Consider the following 16,626-nt stretch of genomic DNA (forward strand, 5'->3'; position numbering starts at 1 on the left):
GACTAAAATGAACTGAATAGAACCGAAAAGAAGCGGATTGTTTGCTACTCTTTTTTTAAACTTAGATGGTTGTTTTTCGTAATTATTTACGGTATTAGCAATGTAATAAGATATATTTTCGGATATATTAAATCATTTTTATTGTTGGGTTTCACAAGTTTATATTTTAACATACTACGATTGTAAAAGGCTAGGCATGGGTGGGAATCTGTTAAAAATATTTTATCTTTTTTTTAAACGACAAATATACTAAACTACACATAAATTATTTACCTATGTACACTGTGGGATTTGAACCCTCAACCTTAAGGAGGGCGGGCAATACCGGATACCGCTGGGTTAGAAGTCTTTTGGTAGAAAATTTTATCTATATACTGCATTCATTACATATTGTTCAAAAATATATAAAATTATTAGTTATTATAGGTTCTATTATCTTCTAAAGTTGTGAATTTAGAATAAGATGCCCAAATGTTTGAAACTATATTACACAAAATATTTTAATAATTGATGTAGTTGTTCAAATTTTTTTTTGTTGTGTTACTTTATTTTTTGTGCTCCATTTTATTTTCATCCTGTAATGGTATTGATTTTATTGTTATAATTAGATAGTCCAACCCATAAAAAATAATCTATTTGTTAGTCTACTAGGTGTTGTTAATATATTATTACATGTTATCATACCTAAAATGTTCACATCATCATCCTAGTCACGTTTTTGATGTTATAACATACAATGTGAAAATGACCAACACCAAATTACATGTGATAACAATCCTTATTTTCTATTTTTTTTTATGTTTTTAATTTCTATTCTTGCTATTTGTTTTTTTATTTATGTAATAATATTTAAAATTATCATATAAATTAAATCATAAATTAAAAATAACATTTAAAAACTAAAAATAAAATTTTAATAAATCCTAAATTAAAAATAACATTAAAAACATTACAACAAAGGACAAAAACATTTAAAAACCTAAAAAACAATAAAATATGAGAAAAATTACATTTTTTCCGGTAAATTATTCATCTTCGGTACCATCAAAGATATAATCTGCCAAATCTTCTTGAAGTTGATTGTGTTTTTATTGGTCTTGAATGTTAACGACTCTATGTAAGTATTCAGCTGTCACTGGTTAAAATTGAGTGTGTCCAGGTTCCGTAGGCGAATATTCCGTAATGTTTCGTCCTTTATCTTCAATCACCTTGTTATGCATTATAATACATGCATAAATAATAACTCGTAGAGTGTCCAAGTGATATGGTCATGCTGCATATTAAACTATGTCCTTCTTCACGATCTCTATTTGACGTTGCACGCCGTGTCAATAGTGGAGCTGACTCTAGCGGTAGCATGTTCATAGAATATCGTTACATCATACTCACGGAGATATCATCGTCGTCGTTATCATCGTTGTATGAATGAAACAGATCAAAATAATCCATTTCTTAGTAAATAGAAAAATAGGAAAGAAAATGAAATTGAAAGAAATGTGTAATTGAGAGAAACTGATGAATTTTTTAGGTAAAATTGAGATAAAATATGTGTATTTATAGTAGATATAAATGATTTTTTTGGGGTTTGTGACCGTTTTTAAACGATCTAAAATATTACCGTTTGAGAAAATTGCAACCAAAATGTCATGTTCCCTCCTATTACCACAAACAAGGCTAATTCCAAAACACCCAATAACGCCATCCAGAGACGGTGTTTCCAGCGTTATGATGCCGTTTTCTGTTGCCACGTCGGAATAACGCCGACAGGCGTTGCCCATAACAAGTGGTCTTATAGTTATTTCGATAACCATATATCTTTCTCGTGGATATTGAAACAGATCTTATCTTTTATGACATAAAATTATGACCATGGATATTGAAACATAGATTTTTAATGGGTATTTCACAATACGCGAAAAACCTATCAAACCAAATGTTATAGCCCGATTATATATATATATATATATATATATATATATATATATATATATATATATATATATATATATAGTTAAATCACCTGGAGTACATGGATTAATTAAAAAAATATTAAAATATGTTTGGTTAGATATATAACTCATTCAAAATATTTTTTTTTCTTTAAAAATCTTTTAATTTTGTTATTCAACAAAAATATATTATTATTATTATTATTATTATTATTATATTCCGAAACCCATTCAAAATAAATTTCTAAAAGTATTTTAATTTTTTTATTCAACAAAAGTAGATAACCATTATTATAATTTTTTCTAGACAGGTACAAAAATATTATGAAAATTGATTGACACATACCAAATGATGAAAATGATAGACTTACTAACTATTATTAGTTTTAAAAAAAATTAAAATATTTTCCTCATAGTTTCCACCGGTTGTATCCTAATTGTTATCAAATACAAGTATTTTAGTTGAAACAAGCTTGTCTTTCAAAAAAGAATGTTAACCATATATTAATCACCCTATACTTAGAAATTTTTATTTAGGTTGCAAGTACCAAGTCTCCCTTATGCGGTATTTTTGGCAAAAGACATGCAAACTTTCCTCTTTCGACAGCTGACCCCCAACCTCGTGCACTCTCCTCTCCCAAACTCAAGGAAGAAGACCAAAAACAAACAGAAGAAAAAGGAAGAAGACCAAAAACAAACAGAAGAAAAAGGAAAAGGAAAGGAAAAGAAAAGAAAAGGAAAAGAAAAGAAAAGAAAAGGAGTTGTTGATTATACAATCAGACAATTGATCGTGCCAGGAAGACGCTGAGAATACAACTTAAAACTACGTACCATCATATGCAATCGTTCGGAACTGTGTGTAGCTGTTGTTGACCAAGTAGGGAGAGAAGGAGGTGGAGATAATCTCATGGTCCAATTTGTGCTTCCCCCACCATCACCATCACCATCACCATCACCCAATACAACGATTTCAACACCACTGTTACCACCCAAAATAAGGTCAGGAAATAGGTTGAATCGTCATGTACGAAATGCTCTCATCCTTGTATCTCTTGTTTACCTCCTGGTTATAAGATGTGAATCATTGTCACCAGAAGAAGGAGAGAGGGAAAAAAATGCACTATTGGAATTTAAGAGTTCATTAGAGAATGGAGACATGGTGCTAGGGAATTGGAACAATCCATCAAGATGTCCATGTCCCCAAGTAGGATCAGGATCAGGATCACAAACACCAAGAACACCTTGGACTGGGGTGATTTGCAACAACGGCAATGTATGGGGGATCCAACTTGATAATATGAAACTATCGGGGGAAATTAACGTGGATTCACTTCAACAGTTGGGGCAATTGAGGACGTTGAGTTTGATGAACAACAACTTTGAAGGGCCGTTTCCAGAATTTAGGAAGCTAAGATCATTGAAGGCGTTGTATATATGCACAAATAAGTTTTCTGGAGATATTGATGATGATGCCTTTGTGGGTATGTCTTCTTTAAAGAAAGTGCACTTGGCATACAATGAATTTAGCGGTGATATACCCAGATCATTGGCATCTTCTACGAGTCTTACAGAGTTGAGGATAGAGAATAACCAATTCATGGGCCCCATCCCAGATTTCCCACACACTCTCATCACATTCAACGCTTCTAACAATCATTTACAGGGTCCTATCCCACCTTTTCTTAACGAGATTACTGATGCCTCCTCTTTCACAGGTATATCAAATACTTTACCAAACTTAATTACTTAATTTATTTCTATTGAGTTCTTCTAGTATTACATATATCTGAACTAATGTAGGCAATGATGAATTATGTGGGCCACCGATAAGTCCGGTATGTGATGAAAGTGGAGCTTCCTATAATCCTTATTCGTCAACAGATGAAACCCATAAGAAGATGTCCATGTTGACAGTCATAGTTATGATAATATCAGCTTTGCTAGCAATAACAGCAATTGCAACACTTTTCATGTTGTACCTTCTGGGTAAGAGTCGAATAGATCACATGAGAGACTACAGTGAAGGATCTTCATTTTCAACTTGTACAAGTCCAGGGGGATCTGTCATGGTGACTGAACAACAATTAGATTCTAAGAAGCCTCCATCTATAGTGGGTGCACAAGGGAAATTGACATTCTTGAAGGAAGATGGGCCGAGGTTTGACCTGAACGACCTGCTTAGAGCATCCGCAGAGGTTCTTGGTTATGGAAGCTTTGGGTCAGCTTACAAGGCAGTGATGATGGATGGACAAGCTCTGGTTGTGAAAAGATTCAGACAGATGAGCAACTGCGGGAAGGAGGAGTTCCATGAGCATATGAGGACGCTTGGGAGGTTGTCACACCCTAACTTGCTTCCTCTTACAGCATACTATTATCGTAAAGAAGAGAAGCTCTTGGTTTTTAACTTCGTACATAATGGCAGCCTACAAAGGCAGCTTCATGGTATATGTAATTCATTTTAATTAATAACATGACGATGTTGATGATTGCTAATACTATATTTCACGATCATGTTTCATTAGGAAAACATACAACCGAAAAGCTTGAACTTAACTGGCCAACTCGCTTAAAGATTATAAAAGGAGTTGTAAAGGGTATGGCTTATTTGTACACAGAATTACCTAATCTGTTAGTGGTTCATGGTAACCTTAAATCTTCTAACGTACTCATCGACAAATCCATGCAACCCCTGTTGATGGATTACACCTTGCTCCCTGTGGTAAACGTGGAACATGCACAGAACATGATGGTGGCTTACAAGGCACCTGAATACATTAAAGATGGTCGCATCAGCAAGAAGTTGGATGTTTGGAGCCTAGGGATATTGATACTCGAGACAATGACAGGGAAGTTGCCTGCAAACAGCTTGGCACAAGGGCAACCAAGTAAGTATGGGAGCGAGTTGGGTAAGTGGGTGGAGTCCATACAGGGGGAAGCGGTGGAGGAGGTGTTTGACAAGGACATGAAGGATACAGACAATGCGCAGGGCCAGATGGTGAAGCTTATCAAGATCGGGCTGGAATGTTGCGAGGTGGATGTGGAGAAAAGGCCAGAAATGGAAGACGTTGCTAATAAGATTCAACAGTTAGATGAGAGGGACAATTGATTGATTAAAACCCCACCCGCATATCTTTGCTTTATATTATTTGTAGTAGTAACTATTAGCATAGATTTGTAATTCTCTCTTTTTATATTTGGCAGATGTCCATCTCATATATATGGCATTCCTTCATACTTGTACTTTGTATCTTACAGGAATAAGAGAACACAATCTTTAAGGGTATCATATCATAAACTCTAAGAATCTTCCTCCATGGGGCCGTCGATTTCTAGGCTTGCCCTTCGACCGTCGGCATTAATAAAGATAATGCATAAAGTCGGATTCAATCCAATCTGATTGATTTATTATTATTATTTTTTAATGAAACAGTTCCTTAACAAAAATAACCCAAATTTTCTTATATTTGTAAAATGACCCACTACTAGAAAATTGGATGGTTACCTATAATCAATTTTGTTGGTATTTAGAAGGAAACACCATTTAGCCACAAAGTCCCGACGAAACTTGTTTGTTGGAAAAAAGGACATGGGAAACACAGGTCCTACAAAAGAGTTTAATTTGATGCAATTTTCTGTAGGTATTGTGTTGGTGATAATGCAGTTTTTTTTTTAATTCTATAAAATACGAATATTTAAGAAATTATAAATCATGTTTTTGCATAAATTATATAATAAACTATAAATGAAATACAAATTCTTTAAATATGCACTTTCAACCACGATAATATATAATTCAATGAAAAAACATCATAAATGGTTCCTGTGGTTTCCCAAAATCTGAAGTTTAGTCCCCGTGATTTAAAAACATCAAAGATAGTCCCTGTGCTTTCAAAACTTTTGACAATTAGTCATTATTGCTAACTCCGTAAGTTTTGTCCGTTAACTGAAGGGCATTTTAGTCATTTCACTACCACAGGGACCATTTATGATGTTTTTTTTAAGAAAAAATTAAATATAATTATTTAATAAATATAAAAGGTCTCTCTCTCTCTCTCTCTCTCTCTCTCTCTCTCTATCTCTAAGAAAAAAACCCACACAGCTTTCGTCTTCCTCAACCCTGTACAAACAATAAAACAATCACCCTCTTCCTCAACCCCATACCGTCCCCTTTTCTTCAACAAATCCCAAATATGACAACCAAACCTAAACAACTTGAAAAACACCAAAAATTAACTGGCTTTCAAAATAATACAATCATACATCAAGTAGGCCTTGTGTACACAGTTGATCCCAGAATCGTGTTGCCAAAATGAGTTATTTTTGGGTTTTCAGCAGCAACCGGAGCTCTATTCCAGAAAAATAATGTGAGATCTTGGAGTTTCAGTAGTTCTGATTTACAAGTTCATGAAAACAACGGGTTGCCTCCAGACCTAGGCCCAAATCCAGTGAAAAACAGCAACATGGTGGGATTAGTAGTTGGATTATTGGTTGGAGTTACTTTTTTGGCTGTGCTTGCTTTTGGTTTATGGAGGTGGAAGAAGAAGAAAAGAAGGGAAGATGAACATGAAGATGAAGAATATGGATTTGATATTGAAATGAACAATGAATTCGAAATGGGCACCTGACCTAAAAGATTCTCTTACCAAGAATTAGCCCGATCTGGAAGAAGACCATCAGATACTTTGTCCCTAAGACGTCGATTGAGATGGGTTCAACTATGATGGTGGATATGGGAGGCGTCTTCGACTCAGGCGCAATGTTCTTGTGCCTCCGGGAACCTACCTCTGAAAACGTCAATGAGTAGATGCAGGGCTACAATAATTTTGTTGAAACAATGAAGGAGGTTTACCAAAGTTTCAATTGTTTTTCAAAAAAAAATCGGCAGAACACAGAAACCTTCAACCGTGTGTCTGTGTGTGTGAAATTAGAATAAAAACTGAAAAGAGATTCTTTTCTTGCTGTTTATTCGCACTTTTTTCTTGATCATCATCTGATAGATTTTGATCCAAAGAGTTTTCAGAACGAAGTTCATCTGGTTTTTTATTTCATTGAAGATTTTCATGGGTTTATTTGATTTTCGTTGATTTTAATGGGTTTGTTGACATCAGTTTGGGGAAAATAGCCATGGTGAAGGAATGAAGAGAGGAAATGGGCAACAGTGTAGAGAGAGAGAGAGAGAGAGACCATTTATATTTATTAAATAATTATATTTAATTTTTTCTATTAAAAAAACATCATAAATGGTCCCTGTGTGGTAGTGAAATGACGAAAATGCCCTTCACTTAACGGACAAATTTTAACAGAGTTAGCAATAAGGACTAATTGTCAAAAGTTTTGAAAGCACAGGGACTATCTATGATGTTTTTAAACCACGGGGACTAAACTTCAGATTTTGGGAAACCACAGGGACCATTTATGATGTTTTTTCTAATTCAATGCAAATCCAAAATGGTGTTACTATCCAATACTTCAACAAAATGATAGTTACTGTCTAAATATTCATAAAATGATGGGTATTATCTAAATATCCAATACTTCATCAAAATGATAGTTACCATATAATACTTCACCAAAACAATTAGGTTTTTATACTTCACCAACATGCTTAATAATAAGTTTCCAACAACAAAACTAACATCGTTCTTCGGGAGGGTTAGCAAATTGTCTCATTAGTTGAGCCAATTGTTGTTCCATTATTTCTTGTTTTTGTTGCATCAAAACTCTTTCCCTCTCTGCATTTTCAAGTTGGGTTCGTTAGTTCGTAGCTCCTTAACCTAAAAAAATATATAATTAGCAAACCAACAATACATATCAACATTATTTATCCATTATAGAAAGATACAAAAAACATATTTCATAATACCAACGTACTTTACTTTTCTACCGATATAGGTCTTGTACTTATTGTTTATCCATAATAGCAACAAAATTTATTTTAACAAAATAATAACAACAAATTATTTATTTATGATATGTTTTGATTCATAATAGCAACATACTTAACAATCTACTTCATAATAGCAACATACTTCATTTTTCATTCATAATTGCAACATAATACTTTATGTAAGTTTTTTGGTTGTTTTGAAATGTATATAGTAGGGACTGTATAATAATGTACTTTCTTTATCTATAATATAGAAAATTTATTTATTAAGTATATATACCCCGTGTTGAGACCCACAAGAGCACGACGAACACCCTGCAGCAACAAATGATTTCCCCATGAACAAAAAGTTTATATACAAGGACCCAACCCCATAGATATAACTACTCCTCGAAGCTCCACTTATCTCCCTTTAGGTTTTCACCCACAGTTCAGTATCATCGATCGGGTGATCACGCAAACCATCTCCATACTTCTCAAGCAAGGCTCGAGAGTACGTCTCCTACAAGAAAATAAAACACAATTGTTATTGTACTAAAATTTGGAACAACAAAAATCTAAAAATGATAAAGATATCTTAAATAAGCTTCCCTTGCTCTCTTGGTGCAAAATTGTTTTCCCTCAACATCTTCAGCAAAATATTTCTTCTTTGAAGCTTTATCTAAATGAGTAAACAAGAAGAACTCCAAAACGTGGGTGGGCATCCCAAATTCGCTGTCTACATGCGTAAATGATGCAATTTATGTTAAATGAAAAAGATATAGGTTTACCGCCTCCACGACTAGTAGGAGGAAAATCATGTAATGTCAGTCTAATGCATCCATGACTAGTATGATGCAACTCATGTAATGTAGGTATGGGCCTCCATGACCAGTAGGAGTGGACTCAAGTGATGGAGCTCTGCCATCTCCACGAGTAGGAGTAGACTCATATGGTGCATGTCTGCGGTTTGCACGATGAAAACTGTAATCATGTGATGTCTGTGTTTAGGAGGCAGTCAACAACGTTATAGGGGCAAACAGACTATTCACATTAATGGTAGAAATCATCATTGACTTGAGAAATGTGGAATCTCTCATTGATGAGTTCTTATTGATGGTTTCTAGAAAATACATCAACTACCAACATGTTATATCAAATCTTGAATTTAATAAATGACTCAGAGTCATGGACATTGAGATGTAATCCATGTGTTAATCAAGTATGGGCTTAATTAATCTTCCTTTATATAGAAATGCTAGGAGTAAGAGATTCTTTTAGAAAGGATACATGCATGGATATCTATACACACCATGCAAGGCTTGCTATGAAAGAATTTTATCATACTCATGTCATTGACTATGGTCCTTATCATACTCATGACATTGACTATGGTCAATCCTTTTCACAAGCTATGATTAGATCAACAACTATATTATTTACTATCACTTCATATTCTAAATATGAGATATAGAAAACAGATTTCAAGAAATATCACTTTTCTTAATAGGCATCTACTTAAAGATATCTATATAGCCTAGTCTGGAGGTTTTCTTAATGCATGTTATCCTAACAAAATGTGCAATGCTTAAGATCCACTTGTGGATATAAAGCAAACATGTCAAGGTTGGAATCATCATTTTAATATATACAAACAAGGTGTACTTTTATATAAAAATGAAGATGACATTTTTGTTTACTGAGAACTAGTGGGAGGATAGTGATATTCCTAATCTTGTATGAATGAGACATACTTAATCTTTTGAAATAACATTCCGATTATGCATGGTTGTCTCACCTTGACTCGAAAAAGATTTCTAAAATGAAAGACTTAGGAATGACAAGATACATTCTTGGAATGCAAAATATTTAGAGATAGATAAAGATGAATGTTAAAAGTTTTAAATTCTTTTGCATGAATTAACAATATCTTGAAAGAGGTCAAGATACAAGATTCCTTTGGAGGATTCTTGGTATTATCACATGACACTTTTTTTTGAGTCTGTCTCAAAAGGACCTAGCACATAGGTTTAAGCTACATGAAATGATTTATATTCTATTTGCTTGGAAAATAAATTCATCATTTATGTCATGTAATGAGATACAAGTTAAATACATGGTTAAGTCACGGGATGACTATAAGAACATTCTAACAGTAGTTAAGAAGAACTAAGAAAATGTTCATGACATAATCAGTTTAGAATAAGATCTTTATGTAAAGAGTTACATAAGATGCTAACTTCAAAATAGATACATATAATTATGAATTATAATTGGATTATGACTTCATTATGGAATGAAGAGTAATTTTTGTAGGAATGTGGTCCAAGAAAAACATAATTGCACAATATACTAAATAAGAATACACTACTACTTCAGAAGTTGAAATCAAATATGATTGGATGAATGAGTTCAATGAAAAGCTATGTTGATTTCTACCATTCAAGGATTATACAGAAATCTTTGTGACTTCGAGAGTATAATTAATCAAGATAAGAGACTCTATGTCACGAAAGAACACCAATAATATTCTCCAAGATATTTAACTAGACTTAGAGTAAAGTCAAATATGGAGATGATGGTATTCATAGAATTCACAAAAATTAAATTTAGTCAGACCATTAATAAAGTCCTTCCTTTTAAGCTGAGTATGAGTGGCCAGACTTCAGATGTAAGACTTTATTATTCTAGAAATGGGATTTTGATTTGGATTTAGTATTAGGATATTGCAACATTAAGACAACAACTATTACATAATGTTTTAATATTCTGGGATATGATCATCACATCAATACTTGTTGTGTTCTATATTAACATGTTTAATCCATGAATAATATTATTATTCTAAAATTTCATAGTCGATTATAATTGTGGGAGCAATTATGAAGTAAGACTAATATTAATTGGATTGTTTGACTATTACTAGATGAAAGTAGGCAAGTGGTTGTAACCAAGTTTAATAGGTACTTTTCAGAGAACTAGTATTGAGCGGACCCGCATCCAGATCATCTCATAGATCACAATTATGAGTGATACTTGATTAAAAAGTACTATCTTTGCATCCTTAACACTTGAGATACATAGTAGGACTTAAGTATGGGGAGTGTCGTGATTTGATATGGTCAAATGTTGGTCCTTAAATGGGCAGTTATAAAAGCCATTTTCAGGTATGATGTGAACTATTCAAGAGGCTTATATAGTCAAGATGGGATTTGTTTCTCTTATGTGTTGAGAGTTAGCCATCAAACGTGTGTTACTGAAAGTTGAACTCCAAATGAATATTGATTGCGATCCAGGTCTCATGTTCAACATGATGTCTGTAACAAATGGATAACTGATAAACTTACCTTAATACTGTTGGGTTTTGAGCATTCTAACACTCCTAAGGTGTACATGCAACCCTAGAAACCTTGGATCTATGTTTGACTAAAATACATGCAAAATAATTTTTCCAAGGTTTATAACCTATCTAGCATGGCATGGGGTACTTTTAAACATAAAAGAAACTAGAAGAATTACATACCTTTAGTAGTGAGTTGATTCCTTAGGAGTTTGAGAGCCTAGAACCAATAATGTGAATGCCTCAAATGGAAATCACAAAACACCACAAACTTGGAAAACTTTATGAGAGAGTATGTTTTCTCTAGAAACCGTCCACTCTTATGCACACACACATATAGTGTCATTTCAAGCATCACAAGCCTCTTTGTATAGTGTAGATGATTAGGGTTATGAACCATGTAAACCCTAATAAGCCATGTCTTTTCCTTTTCCAAGGATCCATGGTTTAAAAGCTCCATGGATCATCCATGGACTCCCATGCAAGCTTAGACCATTTCCTAATGAGTATTAGCCCACACTATATAAATATAATAGCCCAATATTTAATTAGTCACCTTTTGATCACTAAATTAATTCATAATTAATTTAAGATCAATACTAATTAAATAATATGATTTCATATTAATATATTATAACTTATAATATATTGATAAGTCATAAACATACTATTCTCATAATATTATCCATATAAATAGTTCGGGTGAAGTGCAACCCAAATGGACCATGCCGGGTTGGGTAAGTATATACCAAATAAGTTATGGACTTAGACACCTTATCCAACAGTCTCCCACTTGGATAAGTCTGATAACTGTATTTGCCTATATAGCTTCAGGAACCAACCGACAATCGTAGCTCTCGAAAACTCTGTTGAACTATGAAGCGCCATTTTAGGTAAGTGATCATATAATCCTCTGCTCTCATGATATCATCCGGACAAATATATGGAACAATGTCTTACTTATTGTCCAGCAGTTTGTTTCCCGATTTCTGATTTGTTTGACAAAGAACTTAATCGAACACATCAATTTAGTTCCGACCGGGCCCGGTACATAGGTCAAAATAAAATCATCGAGGGGCCCATATATCGCTTCTAATCCAAGAAGGAACAGATAAATTTCGACTCATATGCTTGTTCTACTACTTGTTGGATTGTACACAAAGGCACGTTTTATAACATCAAGTTACTGATGCGTTTTCGTGCAATCAATGCACAACCAACTCATAGTCAACAACTCGTATCTCTAGGTTTGAAGACTTATATGATATTACCGTCTCACGATCACTCGAGATAAATTCCATGAAGTGATACAAGTGAGCGTGGGTTTATTCCAATACGTATAACTTATGAGCACTCATGAATGTTGTAGCAACCATTGCTATGCCTAAACACTTTTAGTCATCTACAAACCCAATTCATGACAGTCTTGATTCATACCTACTTCCGACATATGACCGACTGTGGAGAATTTGAATAAATTTATTATTCTGGAAGTCAAAACATGCAAAGCTGAAACAATAGTAAATAACTGACAATGATAACAACACCTTACTCATAAATAAATCACTACTTTTATTCATCATCAAACGTCCCTCAGCCCGATGCGCCTCGCATGCTGCAAATGCCTAACCCTCGTCAGTCCTTCGTAAGGGGGTCCGCAGGGTTCTCATCCGAAGATACCCCCTTTGCCACGAGGAGTCCTTCTTCTATCTTGTGTCTTATGAAGTGATATTTTCTGTCAATGTGTCGGGATCTACCATGATCTCTTGGTTCCTTGGCTAAGGCAACCGCACTATTGCTGTCACAGAAAATCTCCATAGGCTCCTTAATAGCTGATACAACTCTAATGTCTCCGATAAAGTTATTTAGCCATATCGCCTCCTTTTCCGCTTCACTTGCTGCTATGTACTCTGATTCACAAGTCGAATCAGCTACCGTCTCCTGCTTGGAACTCTTCCAAGTGATTGCCCCTCCATTTAGAGTAAAGACCCAGCTAGACTGAGAGCGGAAGTTATCCCTATCAGTCTGAAAGCTAGCATCACTATACCCTACTACTCTCAAGTCATCACTCCCACCAAGGGTAAGGATCCAATCCTTAGTCCTCTGTAGGTACTTGAGAATATTCTTTACCGCAGTCTAATGAGCCTTGCCAGGGTTCCCCTGATATCTGCTGACCATGCTCAAAGCGAAGGCCACATCAGGGCGAGTACAAGTCATAGCATACATGATCAAGCCAACAACGGAAGCATAAGGTAATCGACTCATCTCAGCTATCTCAGCCTCTGTACTCGGGCTCTGAGCCTTGCTCAGTTTGGCATTGCTTTGGATCGGTAATTCTCCTTTCTTGGAATTCTGCATGTTGAACCTTTTCAACACCTTATCCAAGTAGGTACTCTGACTAAGTCCAATTAGTCTTTTACTCCTGTCTCTTAATATCCTTATCCCTAGGATATAGGCAGCTTCCCCAAGGTCCTTCATAACAAAGCATTTCTCAAGCCAGGACTTAAACTCCTGCAAGGTTGGGATGTCATTTCCTATGAGTAGTATGTCATCTACATACAGTACCAAAAAGCTAACTATACTCCCACTAGCTCTGACATACATGCAGGACTCATCTTCACTTCTCGAGAAGCCAAACTCTTTGACCTTTTCATCGAAACAAAGATTCCAGCTTCGAGATTATTGTTTCAATCCATAAATGGATTTCTCAAGCTTGCACACTCTATTAGGGTACTCTGCACTGACAAAACCCTCTGGCTGATTCATGTAAACATCCTCAGCCAACTTTCCGTTAAGGAAATCGGTTTTGACATCCATTTGCCATATTTCATAATCATGAAATGCATCAATGGCTAGCATAACCCTAATAGACTTAAACTTCGCTACTGATGAAAAAGTTTCATCATAATCAATACCATGAGTCTGAGTAAAACCCTTCGCGACCAGTCGCGCTTTATAAGTGTGCACCTTCCCGTCCATGTCGGTCTTCTTCTTGAAGATCCATTTGCACCCGACTGTCTTACGGCCTGGTACATTGTCAACCAAGTTCCAAACTTGATTGTCATACATGGACTGTATCTCGCTGTCCATAGCCTCCTTCCATTTAGCAGACTCCGGGCCTGCCATGGCTTCCTTAAAACTGTTAGGTTCATCCAGATTTACCAGTGTACTATCACTGATAAATGTATCACCTTCCGTAGTAATATTAAATCCTTAATAAAACTCAGGTGTGTTCCTAACCCTTGTGGAACGCCTTGGTAGCGAAGCTCGACTCATCATACAGCGAACCATGTCCAACAAAGTTCGATTACGCCTCTCAGCCACACCATTCAGTTGTGGTGTCCTGGGAGGTGTCAATTGTGAGACAATCCCACACTCCTTAAGATAGTCGAGGAACTCTGTACTAAGATACTCACCACCTCGATCGGATCGAAGCATCTTAATGTTCCTGCCCAATTGATTTTCTACTTCCTGTTTAAACTCTTTAAACCTTTCAAAAGTCTCTGACTTTTGTTTGATTAAGTAGACATAACCATATCTACTAAAATCATCAATAAAATTCACATAATAGCGATTGGTATCCCTTGTGGCGGTTTTGAATGGTCCACATACATCAGTATGTATAAGGTCCAACAAACCCTCACCCCTTGCACAAGTACCAGTGAAGGGTGATTTTGTCATTTTTCCAAGTAGACAAGATTCACAACTATCATCCGACTTAAGGTCGAACGACTCCAAGACTCCATCCTTTTGGAGCTGGCCTATGTGTTTCTTGCTTACATATCCAAGACGACAATGCCACAATGATGCTTTATCCAAGCTAGTAGAAGAATCAATACACAACACATTATTTCCTAAATTATCTACAACCGACACAGCTTCATACACACCATCACAAGGTAATGCTTTAAAATAAAGAACATTATTAAAGAAAGCATTTATTCCACCACATTCATTATCAAAAGAAAAGGTAAACCCTTGTTTGTACAAAGCATGAAAGGAAATAATATTTCTCGCCATTTCTGACGAGTACACACATTTATTCAAATCTAACTTTAACCCACTATTTACCAACAAAGTTTAAACTCCAATCTTGGAAACAGGTGAAGCCTTCCTATTCCCCATGATCAGGTTTATCTTCCCGTGCTCCACATCCTCACTTCTTCTTAGGCCCTGCAAATCAGAACATATGTGAATACCACATCCTGTATCAAGCACCCAAGAGTTAGAATATGGTGAGTTATTAGACAATATAGTGTAAATACCTGCATGGGATGGTTTCACTTTCCCATCTTTGACATCCTGCAAGTACTTAGGGTAGTTTCGCTTCCAGTTCCCCTTATTCTGACAATAGAAGCAATCAGCATCCTTAGGGATGGCAGAAGGAGTGATAGAACCACTTTTGGTTCCAGATGAGGAGACTTCAAGAGACTTTCCCTTGGTACCCTTCGAAGGGGTATTCCTCTTCTTCCCTTTGCCTTGCCCGATAGCCAAAACAGGGGTAGCTGTAGGAGTAGGAGTAGTAACCGACTTACCTTTAAGACCACTTTCGGCGGTCTTCAGAAGTCCTTGAAGCTTACTGAGTGTGACTTCCTCCTTGTTCATGTGGTATGTAATGCGGAATTGATCATAACACGATGGTAAGGAGTGCAAAATGATATCAATTGCCAACTCCTCTGGGATGTTCACATTCAGTTTCAGCAAACGATCCACATACCTTTGCATTTTCTGCATGTGGCCCGTGATTGGTTCACCATCCTTCATACGGGTTGTTATAATGGAGGAGATTATCTCATACCGCTCTTGACAATCACTCTGATGGTACCTTTCCATCAAGTCCTGGTGCATCTCAAAAGGGTAATAGTCCTCATAGGACTTTTGGATTTCAGCTGTCATCGTGGCCATCATGATGCATGCCACTTTGGTGGCATCTCTCTCTCATGTGTCATGTATTCAGCGATCTCCTCAGGAGTAGCAGTGGTCTCATCGAGTTCCTTAAGCTTCTTGTCGAGGACATATTCCTTGTCCTCGTAACGAGTGACCATCCTGATGTTCCGGATCCAATCCATGAAGTTGGAACCATCGAAGATGACTCTCCCACAAAGGTTCGTGAGAGAGAAGGAGCCGGTAGGGTTAGAGCCCGAAGCATTGTTGTTGGAAGACATCTGAAAAGAAGAAAACAAGTTTAGAATAAATATATCAAATCCTTAATAAGACACCCAAATGTAATATTACGGCTAGGATCCAACACAATATATTATAACTTAGAAGAGGGATGCCGTAATCTAAGCTATAACATATTTGAAGGTAGTTGAATGACGATTCACCAATTTCCACAATGAAAACGAAGTGAATTATTAGGTTTAATTGGTTTTGAAATTCCTAGATTCTTTTGAGATTCATTGAACTTTTCAATGTCATGTTTCAATCTCGATTGTGCCCTTCAGATTTTGTGACTGGGATGCCGAGGA

The 16,626-nt window shown here is 35.7% G+C and overlaps 1 protein-coding gene across 1 annotated transcript; it reads left to right on the forward strand.

The window, feature by feature from the left end:
* The first annotated feature begins 2,435 nt into the window (after positions 1–2,435).
* On the forward strand, positions 2,436–5,226 carry LOC145108148 (pollen receptor-like kinase 1). The gene is made up of 3 exons (XM_079045144.1): positions 2,436–3,664; positions 3,750–4,391; positions 4,472–5,226. Exons 1-3 carry the CDS (start codon positions 2,857–2,859, stop codon positions 5,053–5,055), a joined length of 2,034 nt encoding a protein of 677 aa, XP_078901270.1. The 5' UTR covers positions 2,436–2,856; the 3' UTR covers positions 5,056–5,226.
* The last annotated feature ends 11,400 nt before the right edge of the window (positions 5,227–16,626 follow it).

This window comes from Lactuca virosa, chromosome 4 (assembly GCF_052849685.1).
Source record: "Lactuca virosa cultivar CGN04683 chromosome 4, Lactuca_virosa_CGN04683_v6, whole genome shotgun sequence".
Lineage (NCBI taxonomy): Eukaryota > Viridiplantae > Streptophyta > Magnoliopsida > Asterales > Asteraceae > Lactuca > Lactuca virosa.